Source organism: Anomaloglossus baeobatrachus, chromosome 4 (assembly GCF_048569485.1).
Source record: "Anomaloglossus baeobatrachus isolate aAnoBae1 chromosome 4, aAnoBae1.hap1, whole genome shotgun sequence".
Lineage (NCBI taxonomy): Eukaryota > Metazoa > Chordata > Amphibia > Anura > Aromobatidae > Anomaloglossus > Anomaloglossus baeobatrachus.
In genome coordinates, this window is record NC_134356.1 from 389,200,182 (window position 1) to 389,217,097 (window position 16,916).

Consider the following 16,916-nt stretch of genomic DNA (forward strand, 5'->3'; position numbering starts at 1 on the left):
AATCTCATGTTAGTGTGTGAGTTATAGCAGATGGTCAGAGTTTTTTATTCTCATCCAGATTCTGGATGAGAAAAAAAGTTGCAGCATGGTGGGAGTGGATGCTAAAATTGTGCGAGACTCACCAATACAAGTCAGTGGTTGTGAGAAAAAACAGACACCGCACGGACCATCCTAGTGACATCCCTTTTTTACGGCTACATTACAATTCTGCAGCACAGAACACGGTAAATGGTCCTGTAGATGATTGTAAATCAATAATAGTTGCTGAGAAAAAAAAACAGATTACACACAGATGACAAATAAGAAAAAAATCGTCCTACTCTCCTGGATAAGAATGGGACCGTTTTTACATATGCTCATGTGACCCCAACCTTGAGCTAATATACGCAGCATTAATCGAGTTTCATAATAATTGCATATTTGTAGTGAAATGTTGATTGTTTCTATGACATAACACAAGAAGTAAAAAAATTTGTGTTTTATCTCAATAAATCCAAAACTAGCATAGGCCATTGTCACAAAATCAAAGTTCATAAGTAATGTTGGTGATTTTGTATCACGTTTATATATGAACAGTTATTATTAGTATTATTTATTATTATAGTGCCATTAATTCCATGGCGCTTTACAAGTGAAAAAGGGTATACATAAAAACTAGTACAATAATCATTAACAATACACAACAGACTGGTATAGGAGGAGAGAGGACCCTGCCTGCGAGAGTTCACAGTCTACAGGGAATCGGTGATGAATCGGTAATGGTACAACAGGTGAGAACAGAGCCGGTTGCTCAGTGGTGTGCTGGACTGAGGGTTATTGTAGGTTGTAGGCTTGTCGGAAGAGGTGGGTGGGTCTTCAGGTTTCTCTTGAAGCTTTTCATGGTAGGAGAGAGTCTGATTTGCTTGGGTAGAGTGTTCCAGAGTATGGGGGACACATGGGAGAAATCTTGTATGCGATTGTGGGAAGAGGAGATAAGAGAGGAGTAGAGAAGGAGATCTTGTGAGGATCTGAAGTTGCGTGCAGGTAGGTACTGAGAGACTAGGTTACAGATGTAAGGAGGAGACAGGTTGTGGATGGCTTTGTAGGTCATGGTTAATGTTTTGAACTGGAGTCTTTGGGCAATGAGAAGCCAGTGAAAGGATTGGCAGAGTGGTGAGGCTGGGGAATAGTGAGGGGAGAGGTGGCTTAAGCGGGCTGCAGAGTTCAGGATAGTTTGGAGGGGTGCAAGAGTGTTGGAAGGGAGGCCAGAGAGCAGGAGGTTGCAGTAGTCGAGGTGGGAGATGATGAGGGCAACAGTTGAAATATAACAGTTAGAACCTGGGAACAAGAAGTCATGATTAAGGAAACCTACTATAAATCTTTATTAGAACTAAGCAGTAGTGCATAGTGGAAACATAAGAAGAGCACACACCTCATAATAAATAAAATGATAAATGAGGGAATTGTGTCAAAATAGTAGAAGGAATGTAGTAAAAATGACCTGGTGTGCTGCATTTGGAGTGTCTAGATTACATTCAATGGAGCAAACCGTCAACTTTGTGTGGACTTTGGTTTTTTTTTTTTTTTTTGTTCCTTGGCACCAAAAATCCACATGGAAAAATTTCTGATGCCATTGACCTGGTTTGTGTAAATTTAATTCACATGTATTAGATGTGGATTGTTGTTGGATTTTGGTGTTTAATCTGAACTAAAACATGTATGACGTGTGTGAGTTTACCACTACACAAAGTACAGATTTAAAAATAGCATCTATGTTTCATACTAAGATATTACTATACATTATGTATCCATTTCTAAGGTCACAGATGGAAGCAAGGCATGTGGTCTAAGGAGGAGATTTCACTTCTAATGAGCAACATTGAACGATACCTGAAGGTACTAGTAGTCATTACTATATACGTGTCAATGTACGACCTCAAATCGGAAAAATGTAATGTTGTATGATAACCCTGAAATATGTTTAGTTAATCAGCAATGGACACAACTACTACCAAGACATAATTTATGCCATATTTGTGTATTTTATATGTATACATGGTATCTGTCACATTTTTATTATGTATAGGTCCACATGTGCTCTAAAAATAACAAAACCATATACTCACCACCTGATCTCTTACACGTCTCCTCTCTTCCTCTCCCAGTATTCTAAACCTGTGACCTCTGCAGCCAATCAGTGGTTGCAGCCGTGATCAACATTTCACTGTTCGGGCACTAATTGGATGCAGTGTTCACTTCGCGACCACACCTGAAGAGAAAGAGAGGAAACCGGTGGGGACACCAGGGAGTTGGACAGAGGAACAACAGATAAGAATATCATTTTTACTATTTTTAGAGCCCACTTGTGCCATTTATAAACTAAAAAAAGGGTAGACAACCACTTTATTTACTTGCAATTAAACACAAATTGTTCGCCAGGTAGATGTCATGTTTGTCTTTCTGATCAGTATTATCATTTATATAGGCTCACGGTATTAAAGATGCATCTGAAATCATTTTTGAGATGTCCAAGGATGAGAGGAAAGATTTCTACCGGACAATAGCCTGGGGCCTGAACCGGCCTCTCTTTGCTGTGTACAGGAGAGTTCTTCGCATGTATGATGACAGGAACCATGTGGGAAAGTAAGAAAATGTTTTGTATTTTAAAGGGAAGGTATCATCAAAAAAAAAAAAAATTCCAATAACTGAAAAAATGTAAAGTAATAATGTTTTAATGTTTTGTTTAAATATTATTTGTTTTTAATTGAGCAAAATCTAAAAAAAAAATAGAAAGTTTGATATTTTCCACTGTAAGGCTATGTGCGCACGTTGCGTAAAAACATGCAGTTACGCTGCGCTTTGTAGCGCAGCGTAACTGCATGCGTCCTGCGGCCCCTGCACAGTCTATGGAGATTGTGCAGGGGCCGTGCGCACGTGGCGTCTAAGAGCGCAGCGCTTCGGCTACTGCCGAAGCGCTGCGCAAAAAGAAGTGACATGTCACTTCTTTCCTGCGCTTTGCCGGCAGCTCCTGCTCTGTCTATGGCAGGAGCTGCAGGCAGAGCGCATGGAATCGGCGCTCACTACAGACATTTCTGCAGCGATCTAAAGCGCACATGTGCTCTTCAGATCGCTGCAGAAATTTCTGCAGGGCTTTCCTGCGCTTTGCCGGCAGCTCCTGCTCTGTCTATGGCAGGAGCTGCAGGCAGAGCGCATGGAATCGGCGCTCACTACAGACATTTCTGCAGCGATCTAAAGCGCACATGTGCTCTTCAGATCGCTGCAGAAATTTCTGCAGGGCTTGTACGCAACGTGCGCACATAGCCTTAAACACTAGGGGGAGCAGCTGCTGAAATCCTACAGAAATCAGACTGTATAAAAAGCTCAGATTACAGCCTGCCGTAAAGTGGGCGGAGTCTGCTCTCCTGTGTGTGGTGGCACGCCTCCCCCTCCTAATCTGAGTGTTTACAACAGATAACAGAGAATGACATGTAAGGACACAATGCACAGCCATTTTCCTGGTGACCAGAAATGTCTAAAGTGTCACCAAGGACAGCAGGAGTATCACACAGGAGAGAATTAGATACACGGCTCTGCAGACAGTATCACACAGGATAAGATTAGATACACGGCTCTGCAGACAGTATCACACAGGAGAGGATTACCGTATTTTTCGGACCATAAGACGCACTTTTTTTCCCCCAAATGTTGGGGGAAAGTGGGGGGTGCGTCTTATGGTCTGAATGTGGCTGCGGGGAATGTGGGTGCTGCAGTGGAGCGGGTCATTGGGGGCACGAGCAGGCTGTAGCAGCCTGCCGTGACCACGTGGACCCGCTCATTTAATATGCACGCCCATCCCCCGCCCATCATCCCTCAGCGCTGAAGCCGGCGCTGACAGGTGGGCGGGATGATGGGCGGGGGATAAACAGCCGGCTCGCATGATCACCCCTGGCAACTACGGCCTGGAGTGATCATGTGCGGCTCTATTCACTGCACCCCGTGCATCATCATCAGCGCGGGGAGCAGTGAATCAGTATACTCACCGTTCCCCTGCAGCATCACTCGTCCTCCCGTCTGTGTCAGCGGCAGCGCCGCTGATTGGAGCCGTCCCCATTGCCCTGCTGGATCGCGATCATCTCCTGTGTTTGTGCCGGCGGCTGAGGGGAGACTAGCGGCGCGCACAGCGATGACGTCATCGCTGTGCGCACGTGTCCACACGCAGCCGCCGGGACACTGGCACAGACACAGGAGATGATCGCGATCCAGCAGGGCAATGGGAACGGCTCCAATCAACGGCGCTGCCGCTGACACAGACGGGAGGACGAGCGATGCTGCAGGGAGTGAGGTAAAGTGAGGTGAGTATGAACGTTTATTTTTTTATGTGCCACAGGATGCGGCCATACACCAGGATGGGGGCATATTATGAGCCGGATGGGGGCATATTATGAGCCAGATGGGGGCATATTATGAGCAGGATGGGGGCATATGATGAGCAGGATGGGGGCATATTATGAGCAGGATGGGGGCATATTATGAGCAGGATGGGGGCATATTATGAGCCGGATGGGGGCATATTATGAGCCGGATGGGGGCATATTATGAGCCGGATGGGGGCATATTATGAGCCGGATGGGGGCATATTATGAGCCGGATGGGGATATATTATGAGCCGGATGGGGGCATATTATGAGCAGGATGGGGGCATATTATGAGCCGGATGGGGGCATATTATGAGCAGGATGGGGGCATATTATGAGCCAGATAGGGGCATATTATGAGCCAGATGGGGGCATATTATGAGCCGGATGGGGGCATATTATGAGCAGGATGGGGGCATATTATGAGCCGGATGGGGGCATATTATGAGCAGGATGGGGGCATATTATGAGCCGGATGGGGGCATATTATGAGCCGGATGGGGGCATATTATGAGCCGGATGGGGGCATATTATGAGCCGGATGGGGGCATATTATGAGCAGGATGGGGGCATATTATGAGCCGGATGGGGGCATATTATGAGCCGGATGGGGGCATATTATGAGCCGGATGGGGGCATATTATGAGCCGGATGGGGGCATATTATGAGCCGGATGGGGGCATATTATGAGCCGGATGGGGGCATATTATGAGCCAGATGGGGGCATATTATGAGCCGGATGGAGGCATATTATGAGCCGGATGGGGGCATATTATGAGCAGGATGGGGGCATATTATGAGCCAGAGATGGGGGCATATTATGAGCCAGAGATGGGGGCATATTATGAGCCAGAGATGGGGGCATATTATGAGCCAGAGATGGGGGCATATTATGAGCAGGATGGGGGCATATTATGAGCCGGATGGGGGCATATTATGAGCAGGATGGGGGCATATTATGAGCCGGATGGGGGCATATTATGAGCCGGATGGGGGCATATTATGAGCCGGATGGGGGCATATTATGAGCAGGATGGGGGCATATTATGAGCAGGATGGGGGCATATTATGAACCAGATGGGGGCATATTATGAGCCAGATGGGGCCATATGCCGCCATGATGGGTTATATAGCAGGATGCGGCCACATGCCAGTATATAGCAGGATGCGGCCATATGGCAGGATTACGGTATATAGCAGGATGAGAGACATATACTGTATATACCAGGCAGGGAGGATCATTACCAGGATGCGGCACCTTAGTAGAGAATTTGGGGACATTACCCCCATAAAAGTGTCAGCAGCAGATACTCGCCCCATAAGTGTGTCATGACCACATTTTTTGCTTAAAATTTTATTTTCCTATTTTCCTCCTCTAAAACCAGGGTGCGTCTTATAGTCCGGTGCGTCTTATAGTCCGAAAAATACGGTAGATACACGGCTCTGCAGACAGTGTCACACAGGAGAGGATTAGATACACAGCTCAGCAGACAGTATCCCACAGGATAGGATTAGATACACAGCTCAGCAGACAGTATCACACTGGATAGGATTAGATACACAGCTCAGCAGACAGTATCCCACAGGATAGGATTAGATACACAGCTCAGCAGACAGTATCCCATAGGATAGGATTAGATACAGAGCTCAGCAGACAGTATCACACAGGAGAGGATTAGATACACAGCTCAGCAGACAGTATCACACAGGAGAGGATTAGATACACAGCTCAGCAGACAGTATCACTCAGGAGAGGATTAGATACAAAGCTCAGCAGACAGTATCACACAGGATAGGATTAGATACCCAGCTCAGCAGACAGTATCACACAGGATAGGATTAGATACCCAGCTCAGCAGACAGTATCACACAGGAGAGGATTAGATGCACAGCTCAGCAGACAGTATCACACAGGAGAGGATTAGATACACAGCTCAGCAGACAGTATCACACACCATAGGATTAGATACCCAGCTCAGCAGACAGTATCACACAGGAGAGGATTAGATACACAGCTCAGCAGACAGTATCACACAGGAGAGGATTAGATGCACAGCTCAGCAGACAGTATCACACAGGAGAGGATTAGATACACAGCTCAGCAGACAGTATCACACGATAGGATTAGATACACAGCCCTGCAGACAGTATCACACAGGAGAGGATTAGATACACAGCTCAGCAGACAGTATCACACACCATAGGATTAGATACACAGCTCAGCAGACAGTATCACACAGGATAGGATTAGATACACAGCTCAGCAGACAGTATCACACAGGATAGGATTAGATACACAGCCCTGCAGACAGTATCACACAGGAGAGGATTAGATACACAGCTCAGCAGACAGTATCTCAAAGGAGAGGATTAGATACACAGCTCAGCAGACCGTATCACACGATAGGATTAGATACACAGCCGTGCAGACAGTATCACACAGGATAGGATTAGATACCCAGCTCAGCAGACAGTATCACACAGGAGAGGATTAGATACACAGCTCAGCAGACAGTATCACACACCATAGGATTAGATACACAGCTCAGCAGACAGTATCACACAGGAGAGGATTAGATACACGGCTCAGCAGACAGGATAGGATTAGATACACGGCTCAGCAGACAGTATCACACAGGAGATTAGAGACACGGCTCAGCAGACAGTATCATACAGGAGATTAGATACACAGCTATGCAAACAGTATCACACAGGATTAGATACACAGCTCAGCAGACAGTATCACCGGTACACACACAGGTACTCACATGCAGTGGCGCGCACACACACACACTCACCCCTGATGGGGACCTTGTGCCACCCACACACACACACATCACCCCTGATGGGGACCTTGTGACACACACACACACACACACATACACATCACCCCTGATGGGGACCTTGTGCCACACACACACATCACCCCTGATGGGGACCTTGTGCCACCCACACACACACACACACACACACACACACATCACCCCTGATGGGGACCTCGTGCCACACACACATCACCCCTGATGGGGGACCTTGTGCCACCCACACACACACATCACCCCTGATGGGGACCTTGTGCCACACACACACACACACACACACATCACCCCGAATGGGGACCTTGTGCCACACACACACACACACACACACACACACAAAGCTGGGGTGAGCTGCGGCGACGGGCATCACTGGGTGAGCTGCGGCGGCGGGCATCGCTGGATGAGCTGCGGCGGCGGGTATCGCTGGGTGAGCTGCGGCGGCGGGTGCTGCCACCCCCTTACTTCCTCTTCGGTTTACCATTTGCATAGCAAATTGCATAACGCCATATTCTGGATGTTTCTTCTGGTTTTATAATTCACAAGGTGTTTCACCTATTCTTTTGATCCCTGGACATAGTGCTTTCGCTTTTCATCGAGTCAAATACGTATTCAATTGCTTTTTCTCTGCTTTTCACTTGTCCCTACTGACAGTCTTGGAAAAAAGACAGATTCTGTCGAAACGTTGATACCATTATTACTTATGGACATAAAAAGAAAAAATTGTAGCAATAATCAAAAGAATAAAAATTAATAACCGCAAAAATCATCTGGATTCTACTTTTTCTTGTTGTCCCGTTTTGAGTGCCGGACTTATTTTTCTTGTATATATTAAAATAAATACAGTCGTAGCAAACAAACGTTTTGTTGGTTGGAAAATTAAAAGGCATCAATCCAATTGTAAAACAATTTCTTTTTTATTTACAACTGTTGTACACAGAAAAGAGAACATTTTTATTTTTTGCCAAAACGAGAAATGTGTTCTTGAGCAGGAGCACAGAGAATGTCAGGGGAGGTGAGCGCTGATCTGACAGGAGCTCACAGACAGACACAGAGGAAGGAGCAGGTCCACAGCAGCACAGAGGATGTCAGGGGAGGTGAGCGCTGATCTGACAGGAGCTCACAGACAGACACAGAGGAAGGAGCAGGTCCACAGCAGCACAGAGGATGTCAGGGGAGGTGAGCACTGATCTGACAGGAGCTCACGGAGACACAGAGGAAGGAGCAGGTCCACAGCAGCACAGAGCATGTCAGGGGAGGTGAGCGCTGATCTGACAGGAGCTCACAGACAGACACAGAGGAAGGAGCAGGTCCACAGCAGGACAGAGAATGTCAGGAGTGGAGAGCACAGATCTTACAGGAGGCTCACAGACAGACACAGAGGAAGGAGCAGGTCCACAGCAGCACAGAGAATGTCAGGAAAGGAGAGCACAGATCTTACAGGAGCTCACGGAGACACAGAGGAAGGAGCAGGTCCACAGCAGCACAGAGGATGTCAGGAGAGGAGAGCGTTGATCTGACAGGAGCTCATGGAGACACAGAGGAAGGAGCAGGTCCACAGCAGCACAGAGGAAGTCAGGAGAGGAGAGCGCTGATCTTACAGTCTAGGTGTATATGTGTTGTGGCTCTGTGAACAGTGTATATACATATGGGGGGGGCTCTAAGCATAGTCATATATATATATATATAGGGGGAAGGGGCTCTAACCACAGTCATATTATATATATATATATATATATAATAATATACACACACTAGAAGGTGATTCAACCCAGAATTTGTCCCCAAATCAGGCAACAAATAAGTGGTTCATGTTAAAACATAATTTTTATTACATATATTAAAAAAAAACATTACAAACATTAAAAAACAGATAAATCCTGTGGGGACCTGATATATACCCAGACACCAAATAACAGTCATAAAAGGGAAATATGTATTGGTAATATAGCCTCCAAATCCCATAAACTGATTTATGTACACCTGATGTATAAGATATATAATATATGAACTACAAAAAATGGATTACAGTACCAAAAATCATGTTATTGCCTACTGCCCTATCTTTCATGCATTACTACATATATAAAGTGGTGCTGCTAGTAAATTACCATGCAGCCACTAAGGCACTATAAGCACTGATAGTTATATATAATTCACACAGAATATGGGTTAATGAGTCAAAGTTCAAGCAATTGCCTGCTGCCCTATGCATTACTTCATATATAGTGGTGCTGCTAGAAACTACCATACAGCCACTGAGGCACTAAAAGCACTTGATAGCTATATATAATCCACACAAATATGGGTTAAAGTGCAAGAATTCAAGCTATTGCCTGCTGCCCTATTACAATAGGGGTGGAGGGACCGATCACCCAGATCCTGCGGTTATTTATTATCAGGTAGCTATTATGGCTCAAAGTTATTAGGAATTGACACAATATTGTAATAGGGCAGCACGCAATAGCTTGAATTCTTGCACTTTAACCCATATTTGTGTGGATTATATATAGCTATCAAGTGCTTTTAGTGCCTCAGTGGCTGTATGGTAGTTTCTAGCAGCACCACTATATATGAAGTAATGCATAGGGCAGCAGGCAATTGCTTGAACTTTGACTCATTAACCCATATTCTGTGTGAATTATATATAACTATCAGTGCTTATAGTGCCTTAGTGGCTGCATGGTAATTTACTAGCAGCACCACTTTATATATGTAGTAATGCATGAAAGATAGGGCAGTAGGCAATAACATGATTTTTGGTACTGTAATCCATTTTTTGTAGTTCATATATTATATATCTTATACATCAGGTGTACATAAATCAGTTTATGGGATTTGGAGGCTATATTACCAATACATATTTCCCTTTTATGACTGTTATTTGGTGTCTGGGTATATATCAGGTCCCCACAGGATTTATCTGTTTTTTAATGTTTGTAATGTTTTTTTTAATATATGTAATAAAAATTATGTTTTAACATGAACCACTTATTTGTTGCCTGATTTGGGGACAAATTCTGGGTTGAATTACTTGTTATAAGTGGCATGAATAATTTCGGTATCTTGTTGATTAAACACACTAGAAGGTGGCCCGATTCTACGCATCGGGTATTCTAGAATTTACGTATTGTGTAGTTCATGTATGATTTTGTTATATATATATATATATATATATAGATGTTGTTGTGTGTAGTTACCAAGTGTTTGTGTAGGGCGCTGTACATGTTCTGCGTGTGGCGGGGGGTGAGAGCGGTGTTGTATGTGTGTTGCGTTGTTTGTGGAGCGCTGTGTGTTTATAGCGTTGTGTGTGTGTGTGTTGCGCGGTTTGTGTGGGTGTGGTGTGTTTTGGGGGGAGGTATGTTTTGTGCAATGTGTGTGTTGTGCGGTATGTGCGTATATTATATGTATGCCGCGGTGTTTGGGTGTTGGGTGTTGGGTGTTGTGTGTGTGTGTGTGTGTGTGTGTGTGTGTGTGCGGCGTTGTCTGTGTGTGTGGGTGTCTGTGTATGGCGGTGTTTGTGGTTCCCAGTGTTGTGTGTGTGTGTGTGTGTGTGTGTTGGGGGGAGGTGTGCACCCCCCATCGTGCCCCATCCCCCATGCTGCGCACCCCCCATCGTGCTCCATATACCTTAGTTACCCGATGTGTATAATGGTTACCAGCGTTCACCAGCTCCGTCAAGATCCCAGCATCGCAAGGGTATGTCTGGCGCTGCTGGGATCGTGACGGAGCCGGTGTACACTGGTAACTATGATACACATCGGGTAACTAAGGGACCTTAGTTACCCGATGTGTATAATGGTTACCAGCGTACACCGGCTCCGTCACGATCCCAGCAGCGCAAGGTTATGTCTGGCGCTGCGTGCGGAGGGCCGGGGCGAGCGGCCAATCCATGCGGAGGGCGAGGCCAGGCCGAGGCGAGCGACCAATCCGTGGGGGGGGCGGAGCCTAGGCGAGCGGCCAATCCGTGGGGGGGGCGGGGCCATGGCGAGCCCAGCGGCCAATCAGCTTTGTGTCACCGTAAGGACACAATTTTGGAGCAAGACAGACAGACAGAATAAGGCAATTATATATATACTAGAAGGTGGCCCGATTCTACGCATCGGGTATTCTAGAATTTACGTATTGTGTAGTTCATGTATGATTTTTGTTATATTTATATATATATATATATATATATATATATATATGAGAGAGAGATGTTGTTGTGTGTAGTTACCAAGTGTTTGTGTAGGCGCTGTACATGTTCTGGGTGTTGTCTGGGTGTGACGGGGGGTGAGAGCGGTGTTGTATGTGTGTTGTGTGTGTTGCGTTGTTTGTGGAGCGCTGTGTGTCTGTAGCGTTGTGTGTGTGTGGTGTGTTTTTGGGGGAGGTATGTTTTGTGCAATGTGTGTGTTGTGCGGTATGTGCGTATATTTGTGTGTGCCGCGGTGTTTGTGTGTTGGGTGTTGTGTGTGTGCAGCGTTGTCTGTGTGTGTGGGTGTCTGTGTAGGGCAGTTTGTGGTTCCCAGTGTGTGTGTGTGTGTGTGTGTGTGTGTGTGTGGTGTGTTGTGCAGTGCGCGCGCGTGTGTGTGTGTGTGTGTGTGTGTGCGCATCAGCCTCTCTTCTCTCAGCCTACCTCTCCCAGCCTCCCTCCTCCCAGCCTCCCCAAGCATCAGCCTCCACCAGCATCAGCCTCTCTCCTTCCAGCCTCCCCCAGCATCAGCCTCCGCCAGCATCAGCCTCTCTCCTTCCAGCCTCCTCCAGCATCAGCCTCCCTCTCCCAGCCTTCCCCAGCATCAGCTTTCCCCTCCCAGCCTCCCTCAGCATCAGCCTTCCCCAGCCTCAGCCTCTCTCCTTCCAGCCTCCCCCAGCATCAGCCTCTCTCCTTCCAGCCTCCCTCAGCATCAGCCTCCTCTTCCCAGCCTTCCCCAGCATCAGCCTCTCTCCTTCCAGCCTCCCCCAGCATCAGCCTCTCTCCTTCCAGCCTCCCTCAGCATCAGCCTCCTCTTCCCAGCCTTCCCCAGGATCAGCCTCTCTCCTCCCAGCCTCCTTCTTCCCAGCCTTCCGCTCCCAGCCTCCCTCAGCATCAGCCTTCCGCTCCCAGTCTCCCCCAGCATCAGCCTCCCCCAGCATCAGCCTCCCCCAGCATCAGCCTCCCCCAGCATCAGCCTCCCCCAGCATCAGCCTCCCCCAGCATCAGCCTCCCCCAGCATCAGCCTCCCCAAGCATCAGCCTCCACCAGCATCAGCCTCCACCAGCATCAGCCTCTCTCCTTCCAGCCTCCCTCAGCATCAGCCTCCCTTTCCCAGCCTTCCCCAGGATCAGCCTCTCTCCTCCCAGCCTCCTTCCTCCCAGCCTCCACCTCCCAGCCTCCCTCAGCATCAGCCTTCCCCTCCCAGTCTCCCCCAGCATCAGCCTCCACCAGCATTAGCCTCTCTCCTTCCAGCCTCCCCCAGCATCAGCCTCTCTCCTTCCAGCCTCCCCCAGCATCAGCCTCTCTCCTTCCAGCCTCCCCCAGCATCAGCCTCCCTCTCCCAGACTTCCCCAGGATCAGCCTCTCTCCTCCCAGCCTCCGTCCTCCCAGCCTTCCCCAGCATCAGCTTTCCCCTCCCAGCCTCCCTCAGCATCAGCCTTCCCCAGCATCAGCCTCTCTCCTTCCAGCCTCAGCCTCTCTCCTTCCAGCCTCAGCCTCTCTCCTTCCAGCCTCCCCCAGCATCAGCCTCTCTCCTTCCAGCCTCCCTCAGCATCAGCCTCCCCTTCCCAGCCTTCCCCAGGATCAGCCTCTCTCCTCCCAGCCTCCTTCCTCCCAGCCTCCCCCTCCCAGCCTCCTTCAGCATCAGCCTTCCCCTCCCAGTCTCCCCCAGCATCAGCCTCCCCCTCCCAGCCTTCCCCATGATCAGCCTCTCTGCTCCCAGCCTCCTCCAGCACGCCGTGCTCCTCTGCCGACACTCACACACACCCGATCGCATCCACTCACACACACCCGATCGCATCCACTCACACACACCCGATCGCATCCACTCACACACACCCGATCGCATCCACTCACACACACCCGATCGCATACACTCACACACACAGACACTGACGATATCGCACATACGCGCTGATACTCACAACATCCGGAGATATCACATGCCTCTGGCCATGTGATCCTCCGTCAGGTCCTGGAAGGTCACAACAGCACAGTATCGAGGCCGAGAAGCAAGCGATATCGCCGGATGCTGTGAGTGTGTGGATGCGATGTGAGGTGTGTGTGAGGTGTGTGTGTGTGAGAATGAGTGTGATCTGATGTGTGTGTATGTTTGTGTGTGTGCTGTTATGTGTGTGCGTGTGGATCTTCCGCCGCAGCAGGACCTTGATGCGCTTGTAACCATGCGAGCATGGTTACCAACGTATCCACACCACTCCCGTGCGAGCGGGGGCCGGGGGTGGGGTGGGGGTGGGGGGGGAGTACAGTACTCACCTCCGTGACAGCCGTGTCAGTTCGGGGAATGCGCGGGGGGGGGGGGGAGGGGGGGGGAGTACAGTACTCACCTCCGTGACAGCCGTGTCAGTTCGGGGAATGCGCGGGGGGAGGGAGGGGGCGGGGCCAGAGCTAGCGTGCATTGCGTGAGGGGGGCGTGGCGTGGCCGAATTGCCAATGCCTGCAGGGTGCCGGGGCGAGAGGCCAATCTGTGGGGGGGGCGGAGCCTGGGCGAGCGGCTGGCCAATCCGTGTGGGGGCGCAGCCTGGGCGAGCGGCCAATCGGTGTGGGGGGACGGGGCCATGGCGGACGGGGCCATACATACATACATACATACATACATACATACATACATACATACATACATACATATACACACACACACACACACACACACACACACACACACACACACACATCGGTGGAGGAGCAGCGGTGAAGGAGCGGTGCTAATCGGTGGAGCGGCGGCGTCCAGCGATGTAGCAGAGGCGCTAATCGGTGGCGTGCACCTGAAGATAATAAACCACAGGAGAGTGACTGTGACAGATAACACACATATACATACTGTTACACATATACACAGACAGATCAGAGCCCCCACATATATACAGACTGGGGTTAGAGCCTGCTACGTCTGTATATATGTGGGGGCTCTGATCTGTCTGTGTATATGTGTAACAGTATGTATATGTGTGTTATCTGTCACCGTCACTCTCCTGTGGTTTATTATCTTCAGGTGCACGCCACCGCTCCACCGATCAGCGCCGCTCCTACACCGCTGGACGCCGCCGCTCCACCGATTAGCGCCGCTCCTTCACCGCTACTCCTCCACCGATCAGCGCCGTTTCTCCACCGCTGCACGCCGCCGCTCCTCCACCGATCAGCGCCGCTCCTCCACAGATGAACGCTGCTCCTCCACCGCTGCACGCTGCTCCACTGATCAGTACCGGTCCGCCACCGCTGCTTCACCGTTCAACGCTACTCCACAGGTCAGCGCCGGTCCTCCACCGCTGCACACCGCCCCTCAACGGATCAACGCTGATCTTCAGCTGTCGGTAAGGCTGGTTCTGTTCTAGGAGGCGGAGCTGTTAGGACAGAAGCTGGTGCTGCTTGTTCCTTCAGATCCTGGCGGTAGGGGGAAAAAATACAATCCAGCCAAAATCGTGGGCTATGGAAAAATGGCGGCTGAACCCACCCACGGCTGGGAATTGGGCAGCCCACATAGGCGTTACCATTTGAGTAGTAACAGAACTAAAGGGGTCGGGATCCAACTACTATCCCTTATGTCCATGAGGTGCTGTAAATTGAGGCTGCACTGTCGTGCTAGAACTTTGAATGTGACATGGCAGCCCCCATTGCCAGCTTTCAAAGATTATAAAAACTAAAAGACATCTTTTATTTATTGCAAGATAACATTATAACTTCATGTTATCTTACAAGTAATCATTGTTTGGATTATAAAAATCCGCGACACCTTCCCTTTAAGTATTTAACTAGTAAAGTACATGGTATCATCATTTGTTACATTATCCTACTATACAGATGTGGCTGGTTTTCTAAAAATGGGAAAAATAAGGGTAAGTTCACATGCGGTGCAAATCTGCCTTGGATCTTCCAGTTAATTCTGCATCTATCATATGCAGATTTGGTTGCTGATTTACCTCTGAATTCATGCATACTGATTTGGAAGTGTTAGGCTATGTGCACACGCTGCGTTTTTTTGACGCTGCGTTTTTGTGCGTTTTTGGCCGCTAAAAACGCACAAAAACGCACCTGCGTCGAAAAAACGCGGCAAAAAACGCACGCGTTTTGCCGCGATTTGGTGCGTTTTTTTGCTGCGTTTTTGCTCACTGCGTTTTTTATCAGTGAACAAAAAAAAAAAGGTCTGATGTCATTTCCTTCTTCAATGTGTTCTTCATTCTCCACTAGTGTATGCAGAAGAGCAGACAGCTGCAGAACTACAAGGCTCAGCATCCTCGATCCAATAGTGTATGCAGGACAGCAAGCAGCAGCTGTCGAACTACAAGGCTCAGCATCCTCCATCCAATAGTGTATGCAGGAGAGCAGACAGCAGCTGTCGAACTACAAGGCTCAGCATCCTCCTTCCAGGACTGTATGCAGGATTTCTTTGCCCCCCCCAAAAAAAAAAAATGACGTGGGCTTCGCCATATTTTTGTATGCTAGCCGGGTACAGCAGGCAGGTACGGGCTGCCCCCAACCCCCAGCTGCCTATTTGTACCCGGCTGGGAACCAAAAATATAGGGAAGCCCTTTTTTTTTAAATTATTTCATGAAATAATTTAAAAAAAAAAATGACGTGAGCTTCGCCCCATTTTTGAGTCCAGCCGGGTACAACTAGGCAGCTGGGGATTGGAATCCATGCTTTCTGGGCACCCCCTCTGTGAATTGCAGTCCCGCAGCCACCCCAGAAAATGGCGCTTTCATAGAAGCGCCATCTTCTGGCGCTGTATCCAACTCTTCCGGCTGCCCTGATGCCGGGTGGCTAGCCAGGTAATAATGGAGTTAGGGCTAGCTGTATATTATCAGCTAGCCCTAAGCCCGAAATTCATGGTGTCACGCCAATATTAGACATGGCCACCATGAATTTCTAGTAAAGATAAAAAAAAAACACAACACAGAAAAATATTTTTATTAGAAATAAAACACAACACAATTAGTGACTCCATCTTTATTGAAATAAACCCCCCTCCGCAGTAATCCTGGGTCAGGGTCCCGCGCCGTCCAATCAGGATCCAATATCATCTGATCGGTTTGCTGGAAGGCAAAGCGATCAGATGATGTGTCAGGTTAAAGGATGTGAATCCCATCACACATCAGCTGATTGTATAAAAGCCGATTATACAATCAGCTGATGCATCAGTAGAAAAAAAAAAAAAATAATACTCACTTATGTGCTGAATTACCGGCAGCTCCCGGAGCGATGGGGCGGGAGTCTGATCCTGTCCGATCGCTGCAGCAGCTGCCGGTAATCAGGGATGAAGTCTCCTGACGCATCCGCTGATACCGGCCGGGCGCCCGCGTCAGCCCGAGACTCGATCAGCTGATGCGTCAGGTGACTGCATCAGGTGATCCATCGCCAGGTCCTGCAAGCAAGGTCCTGCCCCGGGGAGACTGCACACAGCCAAAGCGGGGGTGGCGATACCGTGACAGGAGCTGGGAGCGGGCATGGCACCGCGAGGCTGCAGACAGGTGAGTATAACTTTTTTTTTTTTTATTCTACTGTTAACTTTTGTTTTCG

The 16,916-nt window shown here is 48.6% G+C and overlaps 1 protein-coding gene across 2 annotated transcripts in view; it reads left to right on the forward strand.

The window, feature by feature from the left end:
* The window catches only part of DMTF1 (cyclin D binding myb like transcription factor 1), a 95,863-nt gene that overhangs the window by 24,791 nt on the left and 54,156 nt on the right, over positions 1 to 16,916 (forward strand). For both annotated transcript variants that reach the window (XM_075345234.1, XM_075345233.1), the window contains exons 5-6: positions 1,799 to 1,875; positions 2,465 to 2,622. In XM_075345234.1, the coding sequence (XP_075201349.1) occupies positions 1,799 to 1,875; positions 2,465 to 2,622 (235 nt within the window). The remainder of the gene's footprint in view (positions 1 to 1,798; positions 1,876 to 2,464; positions 2,623 to 16,916) is intronic.